Source organism: Cygnus atratus, chromosome 27 (genome assembly GCF_013377495.2).
Source record: "Cygnus atratus isolate AKBS03 ecotype Queensland, Australia chromosome 27, CAtr_DNAZoo_HiC_assembly, whole genome shotgun sequence".
Lineage (NCBI taxonomy): Eukaryota > Metazoa > Chordata > Aves > Anseriformes > Anatidae > Cygnus > Cygnus atratus.
The window spans coordinates 2,216,077-2,233,582 of NC_066388.1; the positions used below are offsets into that span (position 1 = coordinate 2,216,077).

Here is a 17,506-nt window from a genome sequence, read left to right on the forward strand (position 1 = left end):
TCCCCATCCCACCCCCGTTCCCGTCCCCATCCCCACCGAGGCCCAGCTGGTGGCACACGTGGGGGACTTTGAGCACCTGCCCGGCGCTCGCCCCAGGCGTGCTCCCAGCACTCATCTCCAGCTCAAATTAAACCCAAGAATGATGGCGATAATTTCCTAGAAGGATAAACATCCGATCGCTTTTCTCTCCCGCTCCACCAAAAATAAACACTCCAGCCACAAGGAATTAAAGGCAGGGAGGGAAGGATGACTATAGTTTGACTGCAGGATGTCAACAAAGCGTGACCTTTCATTTACACCGGTCCCTCTGCATTAACCTAACGGCCCAATTACACCCTCAGCGGCGGGTAAATATAAAAAAGAGAAGGAGAAATCCAACTTTAGCAGACTTCCATGACATCTCGAAGTGTCATTTCCTCTGCTGCTAATTTTAGCTGGCTGATGGCAAGCAGGGCAGCGTGTTTTTGTATTTTTTTCCTGGGCTGTGGTGTGTTACCCGGCTTCCTTTTTTTGTTGCTCTCCTGCCCTGCAGCTTCCCCCAGCGGCGTGTGCCTGGGGCAGAGCTGGTGCCACCGGCCCTGAGTCCTGCTATGGGGCGGCACCGGGGCAAACGGGAGATGCTCAGCACCTGCAGGCACCTCGCAGCCTTTATCGGCCCCGTGCGGGACCGCGGCGTGATTCAGCCTCCGTGGGGCAAGCAGCCTCTTCCTGCTGCAGGGAAAGTCCCGGCCACGTTTGAGCCCTCCTGAAAATAAGGTGAAAGCTGCTCTCGCAGCATCGTGTCCCCCGGGGAGCGTGGGATGGGGGCAGTTTGCTCCGGGACCGAGCCAGATCCAGCATGGGATCCATCACCATCCTCTCCGAGCGCTGCCAGCCCTCGGGGGTGCTTCCTCCCCTCTGCACAGCCATGAGCGAGTCACTTCCCTGCCTCAGTTTCCCCACCTTCAAAGTGCGCCCCCCCCGGGGTCATGCAGAGCTCAAAGTGCTCCTGCAGCTGGCCCCGGGGTGGCCTCGCTGCCCCGGCCCCGACAGCACAAACCCAGTCTCGTCGCTGCGAGGAGGACGTGCAGGTGGGTGATCCCAGCCTTGGAGAAACCCCGAGTCTTAGCTGAAAGCCTAATTAAAGAGCTAATTAAAGGGGAGGTCCGGCTAAGTGGCCAGTCGGCAGAGCTCCTCGGATTTACGGCTTTAATTTTGGTTTTGCTTTCCAAGAGAAGCTGGCTGAGGCGGTGCGCAAGAGCGCGGGCAGGGCAGGGATGGAGCCGGCCGGGGATCCCAAGGTGCCTCCCCAGGGCCACCACGGTGCCACCAAGCACATGTGGCCGTCCTGGCAGCCCCCAAAAGCTGCAGGGTCCTGGGCTGGGTGCTTGGGTTGTGCCAAGCAGCAGGCACGGGAGATGCTGGGCAAAAACTCCGATGGGCACGGAGATGCCGCAGTCGGGAAGAGGTGGGAAGCGCCCCATGGGATGGATTTGGCCACGTGTTTTGCCCAGCTCCTGGCCCCCCGAGGCACGCCGTGCCATGCCCCCCATGGCAGCAAGGAGCATCCCAGTGCACTCCATCCGTATTTTTTATTTTATGAGCCACAGGCAGCAAAGCTGAGAGCTGGGTGAGCTGGGACACGCTCGGGGTGCACCAGAAACCCCACACTGGTGTGGAGCAGAGGGAAAGAGACCCCCCCCCAGGTTCTGGAGGAGGAGGGAGCTGGGCTTTCTGCTTGTGAATGCAGGGCGGTGGAAATTCGGGCAGCTGCTGGGAGCAACCCCAGGGCTTCCAGGGTCTCACCCTGGGCTGAGCGCATGGCGATGCCGGCCAGGGGTTGCTAAACCACCCCTGCTAATCCTCGTGGTGCTTGGTGAGGAACTGCGTCGAGGCCACGGGGGAGCCGAGGCGAAACGTCTCCACGAAGCTCTCCATCGCCCAGGCACCTGGCGGAGAGAGGGAGAGGGGTGAGCAGGGCCGGATCCTGCTCCCGGCTGCAGATGTGGTGATGGGGGCCGTGCGCTGCGTGCCCTGCGCCGGCTGCTGCTCGGCCCGACCACATCCTGCAAACTGCGGCTGCTGCTCCCCACCACCCGCCGGGCACCCTTGGGTGCTGCAGCCGGTGGGGAGCCCAGCCCCGAGCATCCCCGGGGGGGGGGCGGGCTGCAAATGCTTCTTGTCCCCCCCTCCGCCCCCGCTGGCTTCCTGCCGACCTTTGGAGCAGACCTTCCCACTGCTTCCTCCAAGCCCACCCCGGGGTGCTTGGAAATCCCCGGCCGCCCTCGTGGGGGAGAGAGCAGGACATCCCCCGGCCCCTCGCTGTCATGCGCTGAGCTGCTGCTGCTGCTCCTGAAGGGTTGGGAGCAGAGAAAACTCTTTTTCCCCCACCCTGACCCCAAGTTTTGCTGCCTGGGGGGGGGAGGAATCCAAAGCCCCTCAGTCCTCAATTCCTGCTCCCAGGGGTGCTCAGCCCTTGTGGACAGCAGCACCGGAGCGGCTCGTGATGCCCCCTCACTTGGGGACCCCCTCACTTGGGGACATCTGAAGGGCCACGGCCGCGGTGCTGCGGCAGGAGAACAGCCCCGTTGTTTATCCGAAACCCGCCCTCCTCTCCTCTCCCCTTCCTGGCACCGCTCTTTAATGTCACGGCGCAGGCTGGTCGCGCTTCTCCGCCCTCACATCGCAGCCCCGGCTGGTGCAAACCGTCCCCCCCTCTTCTCTCTTGCGAAAAAGTGCTGAGCAAAACCCTGGCTGCTTCATCATCCGTGGCGATGGCTCAGGGCCACGGGGTGCTGGCGGAGCCCGGCTCCCCCCGCGTGCCCCCCACCACACCGTGAGTCAGCCTCCGGCCAAAACAGCCCCCGCCGGGCTCTGCCTTTCTGTTTTACTCCACCCTGCGTGCTGCAGCCTCCTGGACCAGCGAGGGGACGTGGCTGCAGCACCCAGGATGGAGTCACGGGGTGCTCGGGCCGGATCCTGCACCCTGGCAGGCGGGCGAGGAGGAGATGCTGGGACACATCAGGGTGGGCGTCCCAGATGCCCTCCGGCACAGCCGTCAGGCCTGGGTGCACCATCCCCACACAGCACCCTTCCAAAGGAGGGAAACCTCTCACTTTGGTGCCTGAATCCCCCCCCCCCCCCAACCTCCTCTGGGGTCCCGGTGAGCACGGGGCGAGGGGAAGGGGTCTCTCGGGGGGTCCCTGCGGTGATCCCGCTGCCCCCACCTCCAGCGGGCGCCTTTCATCTGCGGGATTTCAAAGCCCTCGGAAAGCCCAAGTGGGAGCACGGTTGGTGCCCCGTGGGACGGGGGCGAGAGCGAGACACGGTTGCTCCCCCCTCCCAGGGGGGCTGGCGGCTTTAATTAATGCTTACGAGCCCCCCCCAAGGGGTGTGGATGAAAGCAGCTGGGACCAGGCAGAGCTCCTGCAGGGCTGCAGGCGGCGAGGCGCGCGGGACGAGGGTTTTTCCTGACCTACTTTCCTACCTGTGCTCGCACCGGTTGTGCCCATCCCTCCCGGGGTGTCCTCAAGGAAATCCCCAAACGAAGCCAGCCTGCGAGGGGCAGACGTGCTGGGGGCTTCCCCAGGTGGCTCCCGGCCCCGCATCCCCCTCCCCAAACCCGGCATCCCAAAATCAGGCATCCCATCCCACCCCAATGCACAGGGCACGGAGCGATGTCCCCGTCCCAAAGGGCACCGCTGCTCCTACTGGTCCCAGTGGCTCGGCGGCACTGGGAGCCGTGAGTCAGCGGGGCGAGCGCGGGGCCGAGGTCGCGGGGCCACCGTCCCCTCCCTGCCCAAACAATAAGACATTTCATCCGCGGCTTGGTCCACTTTCAAGCTCATTTCCTGGAGGATTATATCATCGGGCTTTGCCCTTATCGCAGCGCTCGCCGGAGGAGGAGGAGGAGGAGTGCGGAGCGCCCGCTGGGCTGACACCCCAGTGCGTGGGGTGGGGAAACTGAGGCACGGGGACCCTCTGGCCCCATGGGTGATGGCTGCACGGGGCAGTTCTATGGCACCCCTGCTCAGCCGTACCCCAAAATGTGCTGGGTGCTCAGCCCCAGGCATTTTGGGGCCGTAATTTCTCATCCTCGTCAGCAGGGCCGCTCTCCCCCAGAGATTAGTGCTGCCAAAGATTAATGATGTCCCAGCGGAGGTGGGCGGGAGGCTGCTGGCTGCTTCTTCACCATGAACCAACACCCGGCGACTTCAGCCGGGGCCAGACGTTCATCCTCCTCCTCATCCTCATCCTCAGGTTGCTCCCTCCTCGTTTTCCGGCCCCAACCCCAAGCCCCAGTGATTTCCGAGCTCCCCGTGGTGCCGGCATCCCGGCGCACGGCGCGGCCTCTTGCTTTCCTCACCGGGGATGTGCCCGACGGCTCCTTCTCCCCGCCAGCGCCCGGCCCGACTCGATTTTCCGGCCGGGCGGATCGGAGGTGCACGAGGTCGGCTCATGAGTCAGTGCCGTGGCCCCGAAACGAAACCGTGGCCCCAAAATTAAGCAAGGGGCGGCGGCTAGATGGGCTCCCCCCTGGTCCCCGTCCCCAAATAATTCAGCAGGGACACAGAGGAGGTGACATCTCATTTTCAAACGCCTCTCTTCGGTGCACCTGCCTTGCCAAAGGCCCTTCCGGGGCAGGAGGAGGTTTTGGGGTGCTGGGGAGCTTCGCCCCGTGCGCACCGGGACCGGTGGGCAGCTGGCACCGCGGCACGGCACGGCTGCGCCCAGCAAAGGGAGCTTCTGCCCCGGGCAAAGCCGGCTCTGGTGCTTCAGGTGTTTCTCTGATGACAGCGCCGGGCCGCTAATGAGGGCCTGAGAACTGCTGCAGGGCCTGGAAATGCCGAGAAACCCCAAATAAAAGCTGGCACGCTGCAGCGGCCCGGCAGGGAAGCGGGAAGCCGCACGGCCCGGCCGCCCGCGCACCTCTCGGCAGAGCTTGGTGGAAGCAGAGGGAGCCACGGCACCGGCCAGCAGGTGCAATTAAACCTCGAGATCTCGCTCTAATTAAGTGTGTCCCAGAAGGGAAGGAAAAGGGGTGGTAAACGAAGGGGGCTCCATCCTCCCGTGGGATGCGCATGGGCGAAAAGGATCCCTGCAACGCGCCCCGCGGCTCAGCGCGTGCCCTGCTGGTGGCCAAGGATGGAGGGAGCAGGAAAATCAGGAAAAAGGCCAAAAGCTGGCTCTGGAGCCCCTTTTTGCAGCTGGCTTTCTTCGCTCGGTCTCGCTGGACGCTGAATTCCCCCCGCAGAAGGGAGTTTCCCCCGGCGGGGTGCAGCGGGCAGCCGGGGCTGAGCTGCCGGATTGCGAGCTCGAAGCGAGCGCCGACGCCTCTGGATCTGATGAGTGGCTCTGACATTTTGCAGACCACAAGCTATTATCTCCCATCTCGTGAAAATACAAAGGCGGCTGTAAACCTTTGGGCTTGGGGGGGGGGGGGGGAAGTGGAGCGAGCTCCTTGCTGCGCGGGGAGGAAAATCTTCGTGCTGCCGGCACAGCGCCGGGGCCACCCTTGGTGCCCCCAAGCAGGACCGGAGCTGGTGCCCAGTGGTTGCACGGCTGGAAAGTGATTTCCCCAGGAATGGATCAGGCTCTTGGGGGGGGGGGGGGGGGCAGAAATGAGGCTCCAGGAGGGTTCAGCCCTTTGCCCGGGGTTTCACAGCAAGAGGGATCGATCGGGAACACTCGGGAAGGATCAGGGTGCTTTTCCCGATGAAACAAGCTGCTTTATTCCGTCCGTCTGTCCGACCATCCTGGCGTCTGCACAGCCACACGTGCGCCCCGACACCCTTTGCACCCTTGGGCTGTGGAGCCTCACCCCACTCTCCCCGCGAGCCGCTTGCCTTCGAAGCCATCCGGAGGGCTGAAGGAGCAGCGGTTTATTTTGAGTGCTCCCGATTCCCCCTCGCTTCTTCATTTCCCACGGCTCGGGAGAGCGCTGGAGCAGGAGGCTGCACGTGGAGGTCAGGGTTTAGTGCCCTCTTCTGGAGGCTCCGGCCTCTCCGTGCCTCCGCCGAGCGCCTCCAGCACCCTCCTGGCTGCTGCCTCCAGCAAAGGGCGCGTCCCATCGCCGCCCGGTGCCCCCTCCGAACGCACACCATGCTGGCGGTGGTGGGGGCTGGAGGAGGGAGATTTCCCCCAGGTGGGTGGCGAGGAAGATGCTCTCGTGGTGCTTCTCCTTCTCCCTGAGCGGGCTCTACCCGGGGACAAACCTCCGGAGGGACAGGGACGGACAGACAGTGCAGGATGGCTGCAGAGTGGAGGGGCCAGCGCTGCTCGCTGCGCCCGCTGTGTGTGCCGGTTTTGGACACCTCTCCGTCCCTGGGGTGGTGCCGTGGTGACCATGGGTGCCACCATCTTCGCTGGAGGTGGTGCTGCCACCTGACTCAGGACCCAAATAAAGCGACAAAAGGGGAATCAGGGCCCAAGTAAAGCAACAAGAGGGGCTGCCCTAAGGCAGAGAGAGATGGAAAGCCCAGAGCCAGGCTGCGAGCTGTGCCGGCAGCGTCTCCCAACCGGAGGACCCGGGCACCCCATACCACAGGTACCGAAGGAGAGGACCAAGGCGGAGCAGCAGAGGAGCTTGTTGAGCATCTTGGCCACAGCCTGCCAGGATCAGGCCCTCCCTCCTTATTTTCACGTGCACCCAAAGGTGCTCGCACTTCTCCCCAAGGTGCTGCCTCCACGCCGCCGCGCGAGAGCCGCCGCGCAGGTGGCTAAATCAGTGTTCATTCCTCCGCATCCCTGGGGATGGATGTAGTTAAAACCCTCGAGACACCAAAACCCAGTCCTGTGCTGGCTCTTTTTGGACTCCAGCCCTGCTCTCTGTGTGCCCAAGCTCTAGGATGGGCTGCCAGAGGGTATTGGGGTCGGTCCAGCTGAGCGCACCGGAGTGGCCAAGCCGGTGGCGCAGCAGCGAAGAGGATGAGGATAACCTTCGGCCAGCTGCTGAGCTAACCGGCTGCAGAGAGCCACAGCTGGCTGACAAACTGCGACGCTCACACATCAGGAGCTGCAGCACAAACCTCCTCCGGTGTATTCATGGGTGTCCCAGCCCCAGCACCCTGTGGTGGGGACGTGGGTGCGTGGCCAGGGTGAGCGGGGCAGAGCCAGCTCCTCCGACCGCTCTGCTGGCAACGGGGTGCCTTCAGTGCATGTCATTAAGGAGCAGAGTTAATGAGTCAGGAAAATGAACCGAGGGGCAGAAATAAACCCAGGCAGCAGCAGCCTCCGCTAGACACGGCCCCACACCAGGCGGATTTTTGGGGTCTCCTCCAGGACCTGCTTAAGGCAGCACAGGGGTACACGAGGCTGGTGCACCCTGCCCTGCCTATGGAACTGCTCGAGTGGTCCTGGGTGGGAAAGTTTTGACATTTCTCTTGTGGGGCCCTTGTGAGCCGCAGTGCCCCGTGCTCGAGTGATGGCTCTGGTCGCGCACTTTGGGGAAGGAGCTGCCGGTTTGTGGTTTGCAGCACGGCTCCGTGCCTATGTTGGGCATCCCGTGGACCACCACGAGCTGTAGGGTGAAGCAGAGGACGTGGCACCATCGTGTCCCAAGGCACAAGAATCACCTCTTTTACCCCCTTGTCCCCATCCTTGCCGTGCACCATTTCAGGACGTGTCCTTGCTCTGCAGCAGCTGGGAGTTGGCAGGCGTTGTGTCAGGGCCCTTTGAGCAATCCCTTGCTAAACCTCTCCGGTTCTGATCCCTATCTGTGCGCTCCGGCGGTGACGAAACTCCAGCAGCTCGGGGATGTGCTGGGGAGGATGCGCCCCGATTTCACAGCTGCCAAGACCTCCCCCTGCTTCCGATCCCGCTAGCCAGGTGATTTCCAGATGCCTTGCCAAGCATTCCTGCCACCCCACAAGGACATCCCACCCCAGTCTCATCCCACTGCTCAGAGCGCACCGAACACGAGCAACCCCAGCACCCCGGGCACGCCCAAGCACATGGTGTTAGGGACAAAAATCCTGAAGGCAGCACCTGAAGCAGGGCCCCCGGGGGCACGATTTGCTCCTTACCCAGCGAGAGCAGCTCCTCGGGGCCCAGGGCGATGTGCTGGCCGGCCGGCTGCTCGTACAGGCGGAGCTGGTAGCGGTGGTACCCGCTGCGAGGCGGGGGCGTGGGGCGCACGTAGTCTGGGGATGCGAAAGCAAACAGATGAGCTTGGTGCTGAGCTGGGCCACCACCCCCTTCAAGGCTGTGAGCCCCCCCCAAACCCCAATGTGACCAGCACCCATCCTGCGTGTCCCATCAGGGGCTGGGGGGAGAGCTCAGATTTGCCCCATGGGGCTGGGGGACCCGGGTGGTCGCCAGCCCCACGTCAGCTCGATGGGGCCGGCTCTTGAAGTCCTCTTGCAGCAGGTTTTGGCTACAGGAGGATGCTCTTGGGGTTGAGGTGAGGGAGGCTGGGGTTATCTGCTCGCTTTGCATGGGAGCAAGTCCCCTTCACAACCCCTAACACATCCCAAATGGGAGCCAGAGCGCGCAGCTGCCCAGATGTGGAGGTGGCGCGTTGGCACCAGCCGCTGTCCCCTCCATTGGATCGGAGGCTGAGGGCGCACGGAGGATGTGATGAGGGTGGACAAGAGGCTGAGCTCCTCCTGGCCCCTCTCCCCACACCCCCGTGCTGTGACCCCCCTGGGATATGGCCTGTTGGGGTGTGAGCTGCATTGCTGCATCTGGCCCGTGTTGAACCGAAAGTCTTTGTTCGTGCAACATCACAGACGTTGTTGGGATTCACCTGCTTTTATCTGGTTTTTTTCTTTTTGATCGCCCCCTCCCCCCCCCTTTTTTAAATTTTTATTTTTTTCACTGGTTTGGAGCTCTTCCAGCAGCTGGGGAGTTTTTTAACCACTTTTGCCGCTAAAAAAAACAAACCCTAAAGAGGTGGCTCCTGTTTCAGCCAGCCCCCAGCTAACCACAGCTCGGCTGCGCTCTGCAGGCCCCCTCGTGCTTGTGCCTTGTGTCCAGCTGTGCCTGTCCCCACTGGGCACCCCCAGCAAAGCCACTACCTCTTGTGGCTTGGTGAGGAGGTGAAGCTCTCCCCCATCACCACCGTGAGCCCTCTGGGATGCTCTCCATCCTCTGGGGCTCTCCGTCGCTGCCCCGAGTCCCATGGTGAGTGGTACCCAGCACCTGCAGCTCCTCGGCTTATCCAAACCATCCCCAGGAGAGCGGGGCTGGCACCGGTGTGTCCCCCTGGCTGTGCCCACCCCAGGTGACAGCAGACCCCATCCCACTCACCCGTCAGCACGCGCCCTTTGAGGTCCCCCGTCCTCAGGTCCGTGCCCTGGAACGACACGAGGAGGGAGGTGAAGTGCTTCCAACCCCCCAGGAGGAGGACGTGGGGGGACGAAGCCCTCCTGCGCCCCCCTGGCTGCACCCGCCTCATCCCAGGGCTTTATTTGGGGAAATTTCAAGCGTTTTGCTCACAAAGCCCATCAGCAAGTGAACCTCTCCTGTCGAGCATCCTCGACGGGGTGCGAGGGGAAGGTTATTTGGGGAGGGGGTGATGCAGGGTGGCCGAGGGGTCTGGATTAATGGGAAGGGAGCCACGTCGGCCGCATCCTGCCCCTGCTGAGCCGCCTCACCCCTGACCTGCTGCACCCACTGCCATTCCCAGCTGGCCCCCACCTCCCAGCGCCGCTGCCAGCGCTCGTAAATCCTCGTCTGACTGCACCCGTTATTCCAGTCCTGCCCACACACACGCCGCTGCCAGGGCTCCTCCGTCCCAACCTGCCCTGGGAGTTATTACCCAGAAGAAAAAAAAAAAAATAAATAATAATCATAAAAAAAAAAAAGATGCATCAGATAACTGCAAGCAAAAGTGCACGTGGGGAACATGGCTGGCTCCCCGGCGTTTTGGGATCAAAGCTTTGCCCTTCTCCACGGCTGCTTTTCACTGAGTCACTGCTGCGGGGCCGCCGAGCTGCGTGTGGCACGGCAAAGGTTCACCTGGAAGCCAAACGCGCTCGGTCCCCGGCCCTCGCTCGGCATCTCGGCAGCCAGAGCCGAAAATATCCCAGCGACGCTGACGATGGTTTTGGGCAGCGCTGGGTCCCTTGGGTGCCGGGAGAGAAGCACCCGGGGCGTGCGGGGGGCTCCTCCGGCTGCTCTCCCTTCCCAGACGTGCGAGTGCCCCAAAACCCGAGCAGCGCGCCCCAAAACCGAGCCGGGCGCGTCGCCAGCTCCCCCCTCTTCTTCAAAGGCAAAGGCTGAGGGTTTTTCTGTGCCGGGTAGGGCTGCTCCCGTGCGGGGACCTCGCTGCTATTCCTGGCTTTGCCGAGGGCTTATCGGGAGAGGCCGGGCCTCCTCCCTGTTTCCCTGCCTGCTAATGTGGGTTCCTGCTCGCCCCGAGACGCAGTGGGTTCTCGCTAGCCCCGGGGGTGGGAGAGTCAAAGGATAAAGCTCCTTTTAAGAGGAGAGAACAGGAAGAGGGCGGGCGGGAGAAAGTAGGGACAAGCACTGTAAACCCTGCCTTTTTTTTTTATATATATATATATATATATGTACAGTAAACAGCTATTTTAAAGGCAAGGGGGCACGTTGGCAGGGGGCTGCCCTGAGCCGCAGGAGAGGCTGGCGGGGTCGGCGCGAAGCCTCCCCGCCGAAGATCCCCGCCACGAGCCGAGCTAATGGATGCTGCTGAGCTGCCGGCTTTATTAATGCCCTTTTATGAGAGCATTAGCAGTTCCTAATGACACCATTTGAGCTTTTTCTTTCTCTCTTTCCCCCCCCCGACAGGGACAGGGATATTTCCACCCGCTCGTCCGTGCCACGCAGTGCCGAGCTGCTCTGGGAAGCCTGCCCCACACGGACAGCCTCAAAAATCGGTGCCACAGAATTTCTGTGCCAGCAGCTCCCCTCTGGCCCCTTTTCCTTGCTCAATAGGGTGGTGAAAATGCTTCCCCCCATTCCCAGCACCCTTGGAGGCAATGCACTGAGCCTCCCCGGGCCGGCCCTCGGTGCTGCCTGCTGCACAGCCGAAGCGCAGGGCGGAGGGGATAAATAAATACAAATTAAGGAGGCAGTGAGTCACATTTTGTTTTCCTCTTGATCTCTTTTTTTTTTTTTTTTTTCTTCCCTTTCTTCCCCCTCTCCCGAACGTGTCTGATCCCATCGGAGAGGAGGGGAAAGGGCTGGGTGGCGAGCGCGCCAGCGATTCGCCCGGGCGAGGACGGAGGGTTATGGAAAGTGGGTGTGGGAATCGGCACAATCGCTGGCAGGGGACCAGCACAAACAGATGACGGATGGGACCCGGGGCTGAGCACCAGAGCGGGGCTGGGATGGGACGGATGGGACCTGGGGCTGAGCAGCACAGCGGGGCTGGGGTGCTCCCGGCTGCCCCAGAGCGCACCCCGGGGACCTTGGGGACCTCGGGGACACCGGGGCGGGGGTGAGGGGCTCAGCTGGGTGCCGGGGGGGCCACGTCCCACGGGGGTGCCGGCTGTGCTGCTCTCATTAACCGACAATTAGCCAAGTGGGGAATTTAATCCCCAAACAAGCAGGGCGCCTCCTGCGCTCCTCACTTGCGGGGGACACGGCGGCTTCAAAGCCGGCACAGCCAGGAGCCCAGATTTGTTGTTCTGCCTTCCTGTGATCTTCGTAATGAGGTCGGGATTGATGAATTGGCTCTCGGGAGCACGGGGGAGCAGCGAGGGAAGGGCAGAGCCACCCGGGTGGCGAATCCAGCCTCCTGCTAGCAGACCAGAGGCTTGGGAGCAGCGGTAGAAAATGCAGTGATAACCGAAGCCTGGTGTGGATCAGTCTCACCACGTCCCTGCACGGAAACCTGCCCCTTTTGGGGTTTTTCCTGGTGCACGATCCCTGCTGACCCCAACACAAGCAGGGTGGGGTCGCTCTCATCCCAGCCCCCAGAAATGCTCGGACTCATCCTGCTCCGAGCTTTCTAATGGAGAGCATGGAAGAGAAACCCTCACCCATCGAGGACATCCATGAAGGAGAAGAGCAGAGCCCAGCGAGCTCCCGGCACTCCCACACCTAAGTGTTTCCCATCCCAGGTCCCGTTCACATTTTGGGTTGCTTTCACATGAATCCCACTGTGCCCCCGGCTCCTAACCGCTCCCTGCTTCGCTTTTCGTGCGTGCAGAGGGCAGGAGATGGACCTGATGCTCCTCGCCGCACGAAGGCGAGGATGGCGAGGAAAACCCAAGTCTGGGCAGCTCGGTGCTGCACAACCACCATGTGCACCTGCTTGATGCTGTACAAGCCCCAAAACCATCTGTTTTTACCCCAGAACCATGCCACGACACCGTTTTCTTAGAGGGACAGTTCGAGGGGACACGTCACCAGACAGCATCCCTGTAGCTTTGTGGGGTCAGCACCCCCAAGAATTTACCCCAATAGCTTTTGGGATCATTAGGCAGCGATTACTGCTCGACGTGGCCCTGCTTTATTTTTTTCTCGATCGCTATAAATGGGGAAGGCCACCATAAAAATATATTGAAAAATAAATATCAGGCATGGTTGTAATTTAAATTAATGCTCGCCTGTTACACCCTAATGCCCCAGGGAAGGACATGCTATAGGGTTATTAAGTAAGCAAAATAAACATAAATCACCTCGGTGTTTGGCTCTTTGCAAAATTTTTTAATCTAGGAGCACGAAAGCAGCAGAGACAAAGCTCTGCACTGAACAACCCGCGCCGCTCGGCTCGGCGTGCCTCCCTCCTGGAAGACAAGGGACAAAATTCCCAGCACCAGGACAGAATTCCCAGCACCAGGACAGAATTCCCAGCACCAGGCCGCCCTGTTCCAAGCGAGGGAGGCTCTGCTGGGTGGATTTCCAGCCGGCGACGACACCTGCCTGGCTTAGGCGTTGCTGGCACACGCGATTTGCCTATCTGCCTCTTTCGTTAGCTATCTAGGTTAGGGGTCCACGCCAGCGGGGCGGAGGCAATGATGACACTCGGGTGGTTTTGAAACTTCAGCCAAAACATTTCTGTCGAAAAAGGAAGGGGGGCGAAAACACCGGGCTGTTACAGAGGCGGGGTGGGTGCTGCGGGACGCGGGGACGGAGCGATGGGCTGGGGACTGGAGGCTGCTGCCGTGCCACGGCACCACGAGAGCCTCCCCGCCGCACCTTCTCCCCTGGGACCCTGGCGGATAAGTGTCAGGGTTCGCTTAAGCAAGAAAATTGCCCCAGTTGAATAAAAGGGTGGTTTAAATCAGCTTAAGGAAGGCGCTCCGATGCTCCGATTGCAGCCTGCTCTGGCTTTTCCCCACGGGCAGCAGCTGCACACGCTGGGACCTGGAACCCCAAAGGACCCCGAACGCTGTCGCAACCGCCACGAGCTGGGTGTAAAGCAGGATAAGAAATGATGGAAGCCGTCACCAATAACAAGACCATGTTGGTAGCAACCCCAGCTCGCATCTGCCCGGGCTTTGTCTCTGGGTGTTGCAATTACCAGCGAGCTCCTGGTGGATCTGGCACCCCGACACACCGGCCTGGCTGTCCCTTAGGGTGCCGGGTGACCAAGGGGGGGGACTTGGGTGGGTTTTGCCCTCACTCTGCTTGCAGCACCCATTTTCTGGGGGTTGCACACCTGCAATGCTCCACAGGGCTCTTGGGAGGGCTGGGGCACCATCAAAGCGCTGCCGAACTCCAGGGGAAGGCGTGCTGTGGTGAGGACGGAGAGATAGAAGAGCCAAAAGCAAAGCCCCCAAGATTTCAAAGCAGGGAACAAGCTCAAACTGGCCAGAAAAAAAAGGCCTGGGGAGAGCTGGAAAGGTCTTTTCCATCCCAAGCCTCTGCTGTTCTCAAAAGTGGAAAACTTGTGCTCCCTGCATGCGTGTAGCTTTAAGATTAGCTTGCTTTTCCAGCAGCAGATTTCCGGAGAATTCTTGGAGAAACACCAAATTTTGCCTAATTCAGGCATTTAAAGGACCGGAGCCCGGTTCTGAGCGCAGCAGAGCAGAGCCTGCACTGACACTCTGCCCTGGGGTGGGATGGTTGGAGGATGCGCCTGTGGGGACGGGGAGGTATTTGCATTGGGGCTTGCAAAGCGCCAGCACGTTCCCAGCCACCATCCAAGCAGCAGGAAACAGCGCTGAGCACGTCTGCGGGCACGTGTGCCTCCATGTCCCACGTGTGTCCCGCTCCTCCACCCGCACAGGCACTCGGGAGGCACAAAAATTCCTTTTTGACACAAGAGGACCCGAATTTTGGGGGTGACGCTGGCACGACCACAACTCCTGGCGGTGCCTTTGGAGGTGCGACTCTCCGGGGATGCTGCCCCGGGGCAGGGGGCGAACGCGGCCCTGCGTGCCCCAAAAACCTCCCCTGCAAATTCCTCCTGCCCCGGCCGTCTGATCCCCAGCCCGGCACCTTCCCGCGCACGGGGGCGGATCAAAGCCCGCGCGTGCCAGCCCTGCAACCGCTCTGGGCCAACTTGGCTATTTCGGCATCCCTAATCTGATGGGAGCGCGGGGGAAGGAGCGTGGGGCTGGGGTTTTACTTTTTCTTTCTTTCTTTCTTTTTTTTTTTTTTCCATTCCCCTTCCGCTGGTCAAAAAGTCCCCCCCCCCCCCCTTCGCAGCTGGTGACGAAAACCCAGGAGCGAGCGGCTTTGGCCCCGGCGGCGCATCCGGGTGCCGCGGGCTCGGCCTCGCAGCCGCTTCCTGACAGCAGAGACTTGGCAGCCTGCAGGAGGAGAGTCCAGCACGGTCCCCCCCCAGGGACGTGGTGAATTTGGACAGGAAACGTCTCAAATTGGAGCGCTTCCCCCCCTGCCTGTTACTTTGTATTTTTGCAGGGAGGGGGGATCCTTGAAGGAGGAGAGCTTTGGGATGTCCGTGAGCTCTCCGGGTTGATTTAGGTGATGAGAACCAGCCAGGCACACGATTTTCCAGTCATTTCTGCTGCCGAGCATCCTGTGGTCCCTGGGGTCGGGATGTTGGGATCTGGGCATGTGGGACCCCCGCTGGCATCATCGGGGCTGCCCCGTCCCGAGGACGAGGGGTTAAACGCGCTGCGGTTATCCGGCTGCAGCAAGGCTGCCAAGATGCTCCGGTGCCACGGACTTCCCTTTTTTCCATAAAAGTCCACCGGATCCCGGATCCCGGATCCCACGGGGCGCTCGGGGCGCACGCAGGGTGCGGAAGGAGGGGGCCCGGCCGCCCCACCTGGGGCGCGTGCGAGCGCCGGGAGCCGTTTGGGCAAAGCCCCCTGCTCCTCCCCAAAACCCACACTGGGGAGCTGGGGGAAATCGGGGGCGAGTCTCCCCGTGGCTGTTTGTCAACAGGGACCGAGGGAGAGGAGAGGGTGGGGGGCTGGCCCCCAGCCCATACGAGGGGCATTAATCGGGTCCGGGTGTTTGGGGTGAGCAGCCTGGGTTGGATCCCTGCCGCTGGCTCCGAGGCCCCGCGCTCGCAGCTGTATCAGTTACAGCACAGACGAGATGTCATCACCCCGTGCCTTGCATCAGAAGCGTCTTGCAACGAAGAAAGCCACATTTTTTTACAGCCGAGGTGCGCACGCACACACACCGAGCGAGCCTGGGTAATTAACTTAATAGCTTTCTTACAGAATGCCCCGTGAGTGATGCTCAACATATTCAAGTGTTGACAAGACGGCGCTGAACCCGACGCCTACACCATGGGCAAGCCAGGCACCGAGCGCAGACACACCTTCATTGTCTGAAACTCGTAGTAAAACCCCAGCCCCGCGTTGTGAAACGCAGCAGCCGTGCAGATGGGGCTGCAGCCCGCGGGGAAGGCGCCCGTAACCCTACAGCTGCCGGCACGGGGAAAGCTCTGGCTGGCCCCTTCGCCCAGCCCGGACGTGGCTCTGGCCCCGTTGGAAAGGATTTGGGTTGCTGATGTAGGGGAAAGCCGAGCATCCCCTGGTGCTGCGGCATCTCAGCGGGGCTTCGTCCTGGTCCCCCAGTCTGGAGAAGCCGCTCAGGGAAAGTCTGTCCTATAAAACCCATGATTTTTGGTTAATCTCTGCGTGATGCCAAGGAAAGGCAGGGTGGTGCACATCATCCTGAGAACCCAAAAAAAAAAAAAAAAAAAAAATAAATCCCTGGAAAAGGGATTTGTGGGGAAACCAGTTTGGATGGGGATGTGTTGTAAGAGGCAGCAGAGCTCCGTCTCCAGGAGACTCAGGGTGGGATCTTGAGTCAGGAAAGTTGCCCAAGAAAGGGTGGTCTTTCCATACAGGTTTCGCCAGGTTGGGAAAGCGTTCTCCCAGCGGCTGGGACCCGCGTTGTACAACGCGTGGAGCAATCTCCAGCTCTGTCATCATCGCGCTGTTGAGCCCCGAAACCCGGCGGCTCGCTCGGTGGCCCCGTGGCCGCTCTCTGCCCCTCGCTGCCGCCTGCTCGGCACCTGAATAAAAGCAGCCGAGTCTGACCCAGGTTTGCTGGGACCCTGGTTTTGTTCTGCTTCGCCCACGCATGTGTCACGCAGCTCAGGACCCCAGCACGTGGCCATGCCCCACAAAATGCACGGATGCTGCATCCCGTGTGCAAGGCCACGGCAAGAGCTGATCGCTCCCGGGCTGCCGAGCGCCGAATTCGTGGGGCTATGGTGTGCAGGAATTAAGGATTTAACTGGGAGTTAGCTCGGCATTGTCAGGGAATTAAAGGTTTACCTGCCGCGTTGCAGATGGAGGCTTAGAGGTTTTACAACCGCTGGAGATTTACAGCTCAGAGAAATTTCGACACGGGCCGGTTTCCCCCCGGCAGGGAGGATATTGGCCAGGGGCTGGGTGCCCTGACGAAACACGGGCAGGTGGGAACAGCGGTGAGAGCTGAGTCCCACCGTGTTTCCAACCAAACCTAAACCCTACGAAGAGCCTCAAAAGGAGCACAAGATGACCCTAAATTGAGTCTTTCCCTGCCTTGTAACACGCAGCCATCAGTTCAGCATGGTCTTTGCGCTAAGGTCCCTTTTCTTTCCGCAGTGGTACTGGGAGATGCAGCATCCCTTGCACTGGTGATGCTGGGGGTCTTACAAAACCTGCGCAGACCCAGAGGGGAACAGAGGCAGCAGAGCAGCAAAACACGCTTCCCCAAGAGATTTGAAGGGCGAAAGCCCAGCGGGATGCACGGAAAACACATCCCAACCCCCTGCACACCCAGGGCTGCGCGCTGCCCCGCTATCAGCCAAGATCGGGACGTTGCACGGCGAGAAATTGCAGCCTGCAAACAGGCTGCGAGCAGGGCCAGGCGGAGGAGCAGGGGCTGTGCAATGCCCGGCCCGGGGCGAGCGGGCTCACCCACCCACGCAGCGGGAACAGGCAGCTCCTCTTGCAGCGAGGACGGGCCCCGATGGCAGGCGGATAAAGCCGCCCTTGCGCAAGGCGCGGGGATGCGCGGCGGGAGCCGACTTGCTCGGGCTCGGGGCTGCCGGCAGCACGGGGATGGATGGTGGCCCAGGGACGGACCCGGAGCTCCGTGGGGGCTGCTCCATGGATGGAGGACGGAGCCGGGTGCCGGCCCCTCTGTCTCCACCCGCAGCGGGGTTCCCATGGTCTCGATCTCTGCTGAATTCACACCC

The 17,506-nt window shown here is 61.4% G+C and overlaps 1 protein-coding gene across 3 annotated transcripts in view; it reads right to left on the reverse strand.

The window, feature by feature from the left end:
* Positions 1-1,539: 1,539 nt before the first annotated feature.
* The window catches only part of PEBP4 (phosphatidylethanolamine binding protein 4), a 59,732-nt gene continuing 43,765 nt past the window's right edge, over positions 1,540-17,506 (reverse strand). For all 3 annotated transcript variants that reach the window (XM_050715733.1, XM_050715732.1, XM_035562637.2), the window contains exons 5-7: positions 9,229-9,274; positions 8,004-8,120; positions 1,540-1,928 (exon numbers count right to left, since the gene is read on the reverse strand). In XM_050715733.1, coding sequence (XP_050571690.1) covers positions 1,837-1,928; positions 8,004-8,120; positions 9,229-9,274 — 255 coding nt within the window. In that variant the 3' untranslated portion in view covers positions 1,540-1,836. The remainder of the gene's footprint in view (positions 1,929-8,003; positions 8,121-9,228; positions 9,275-17,506) is intronic.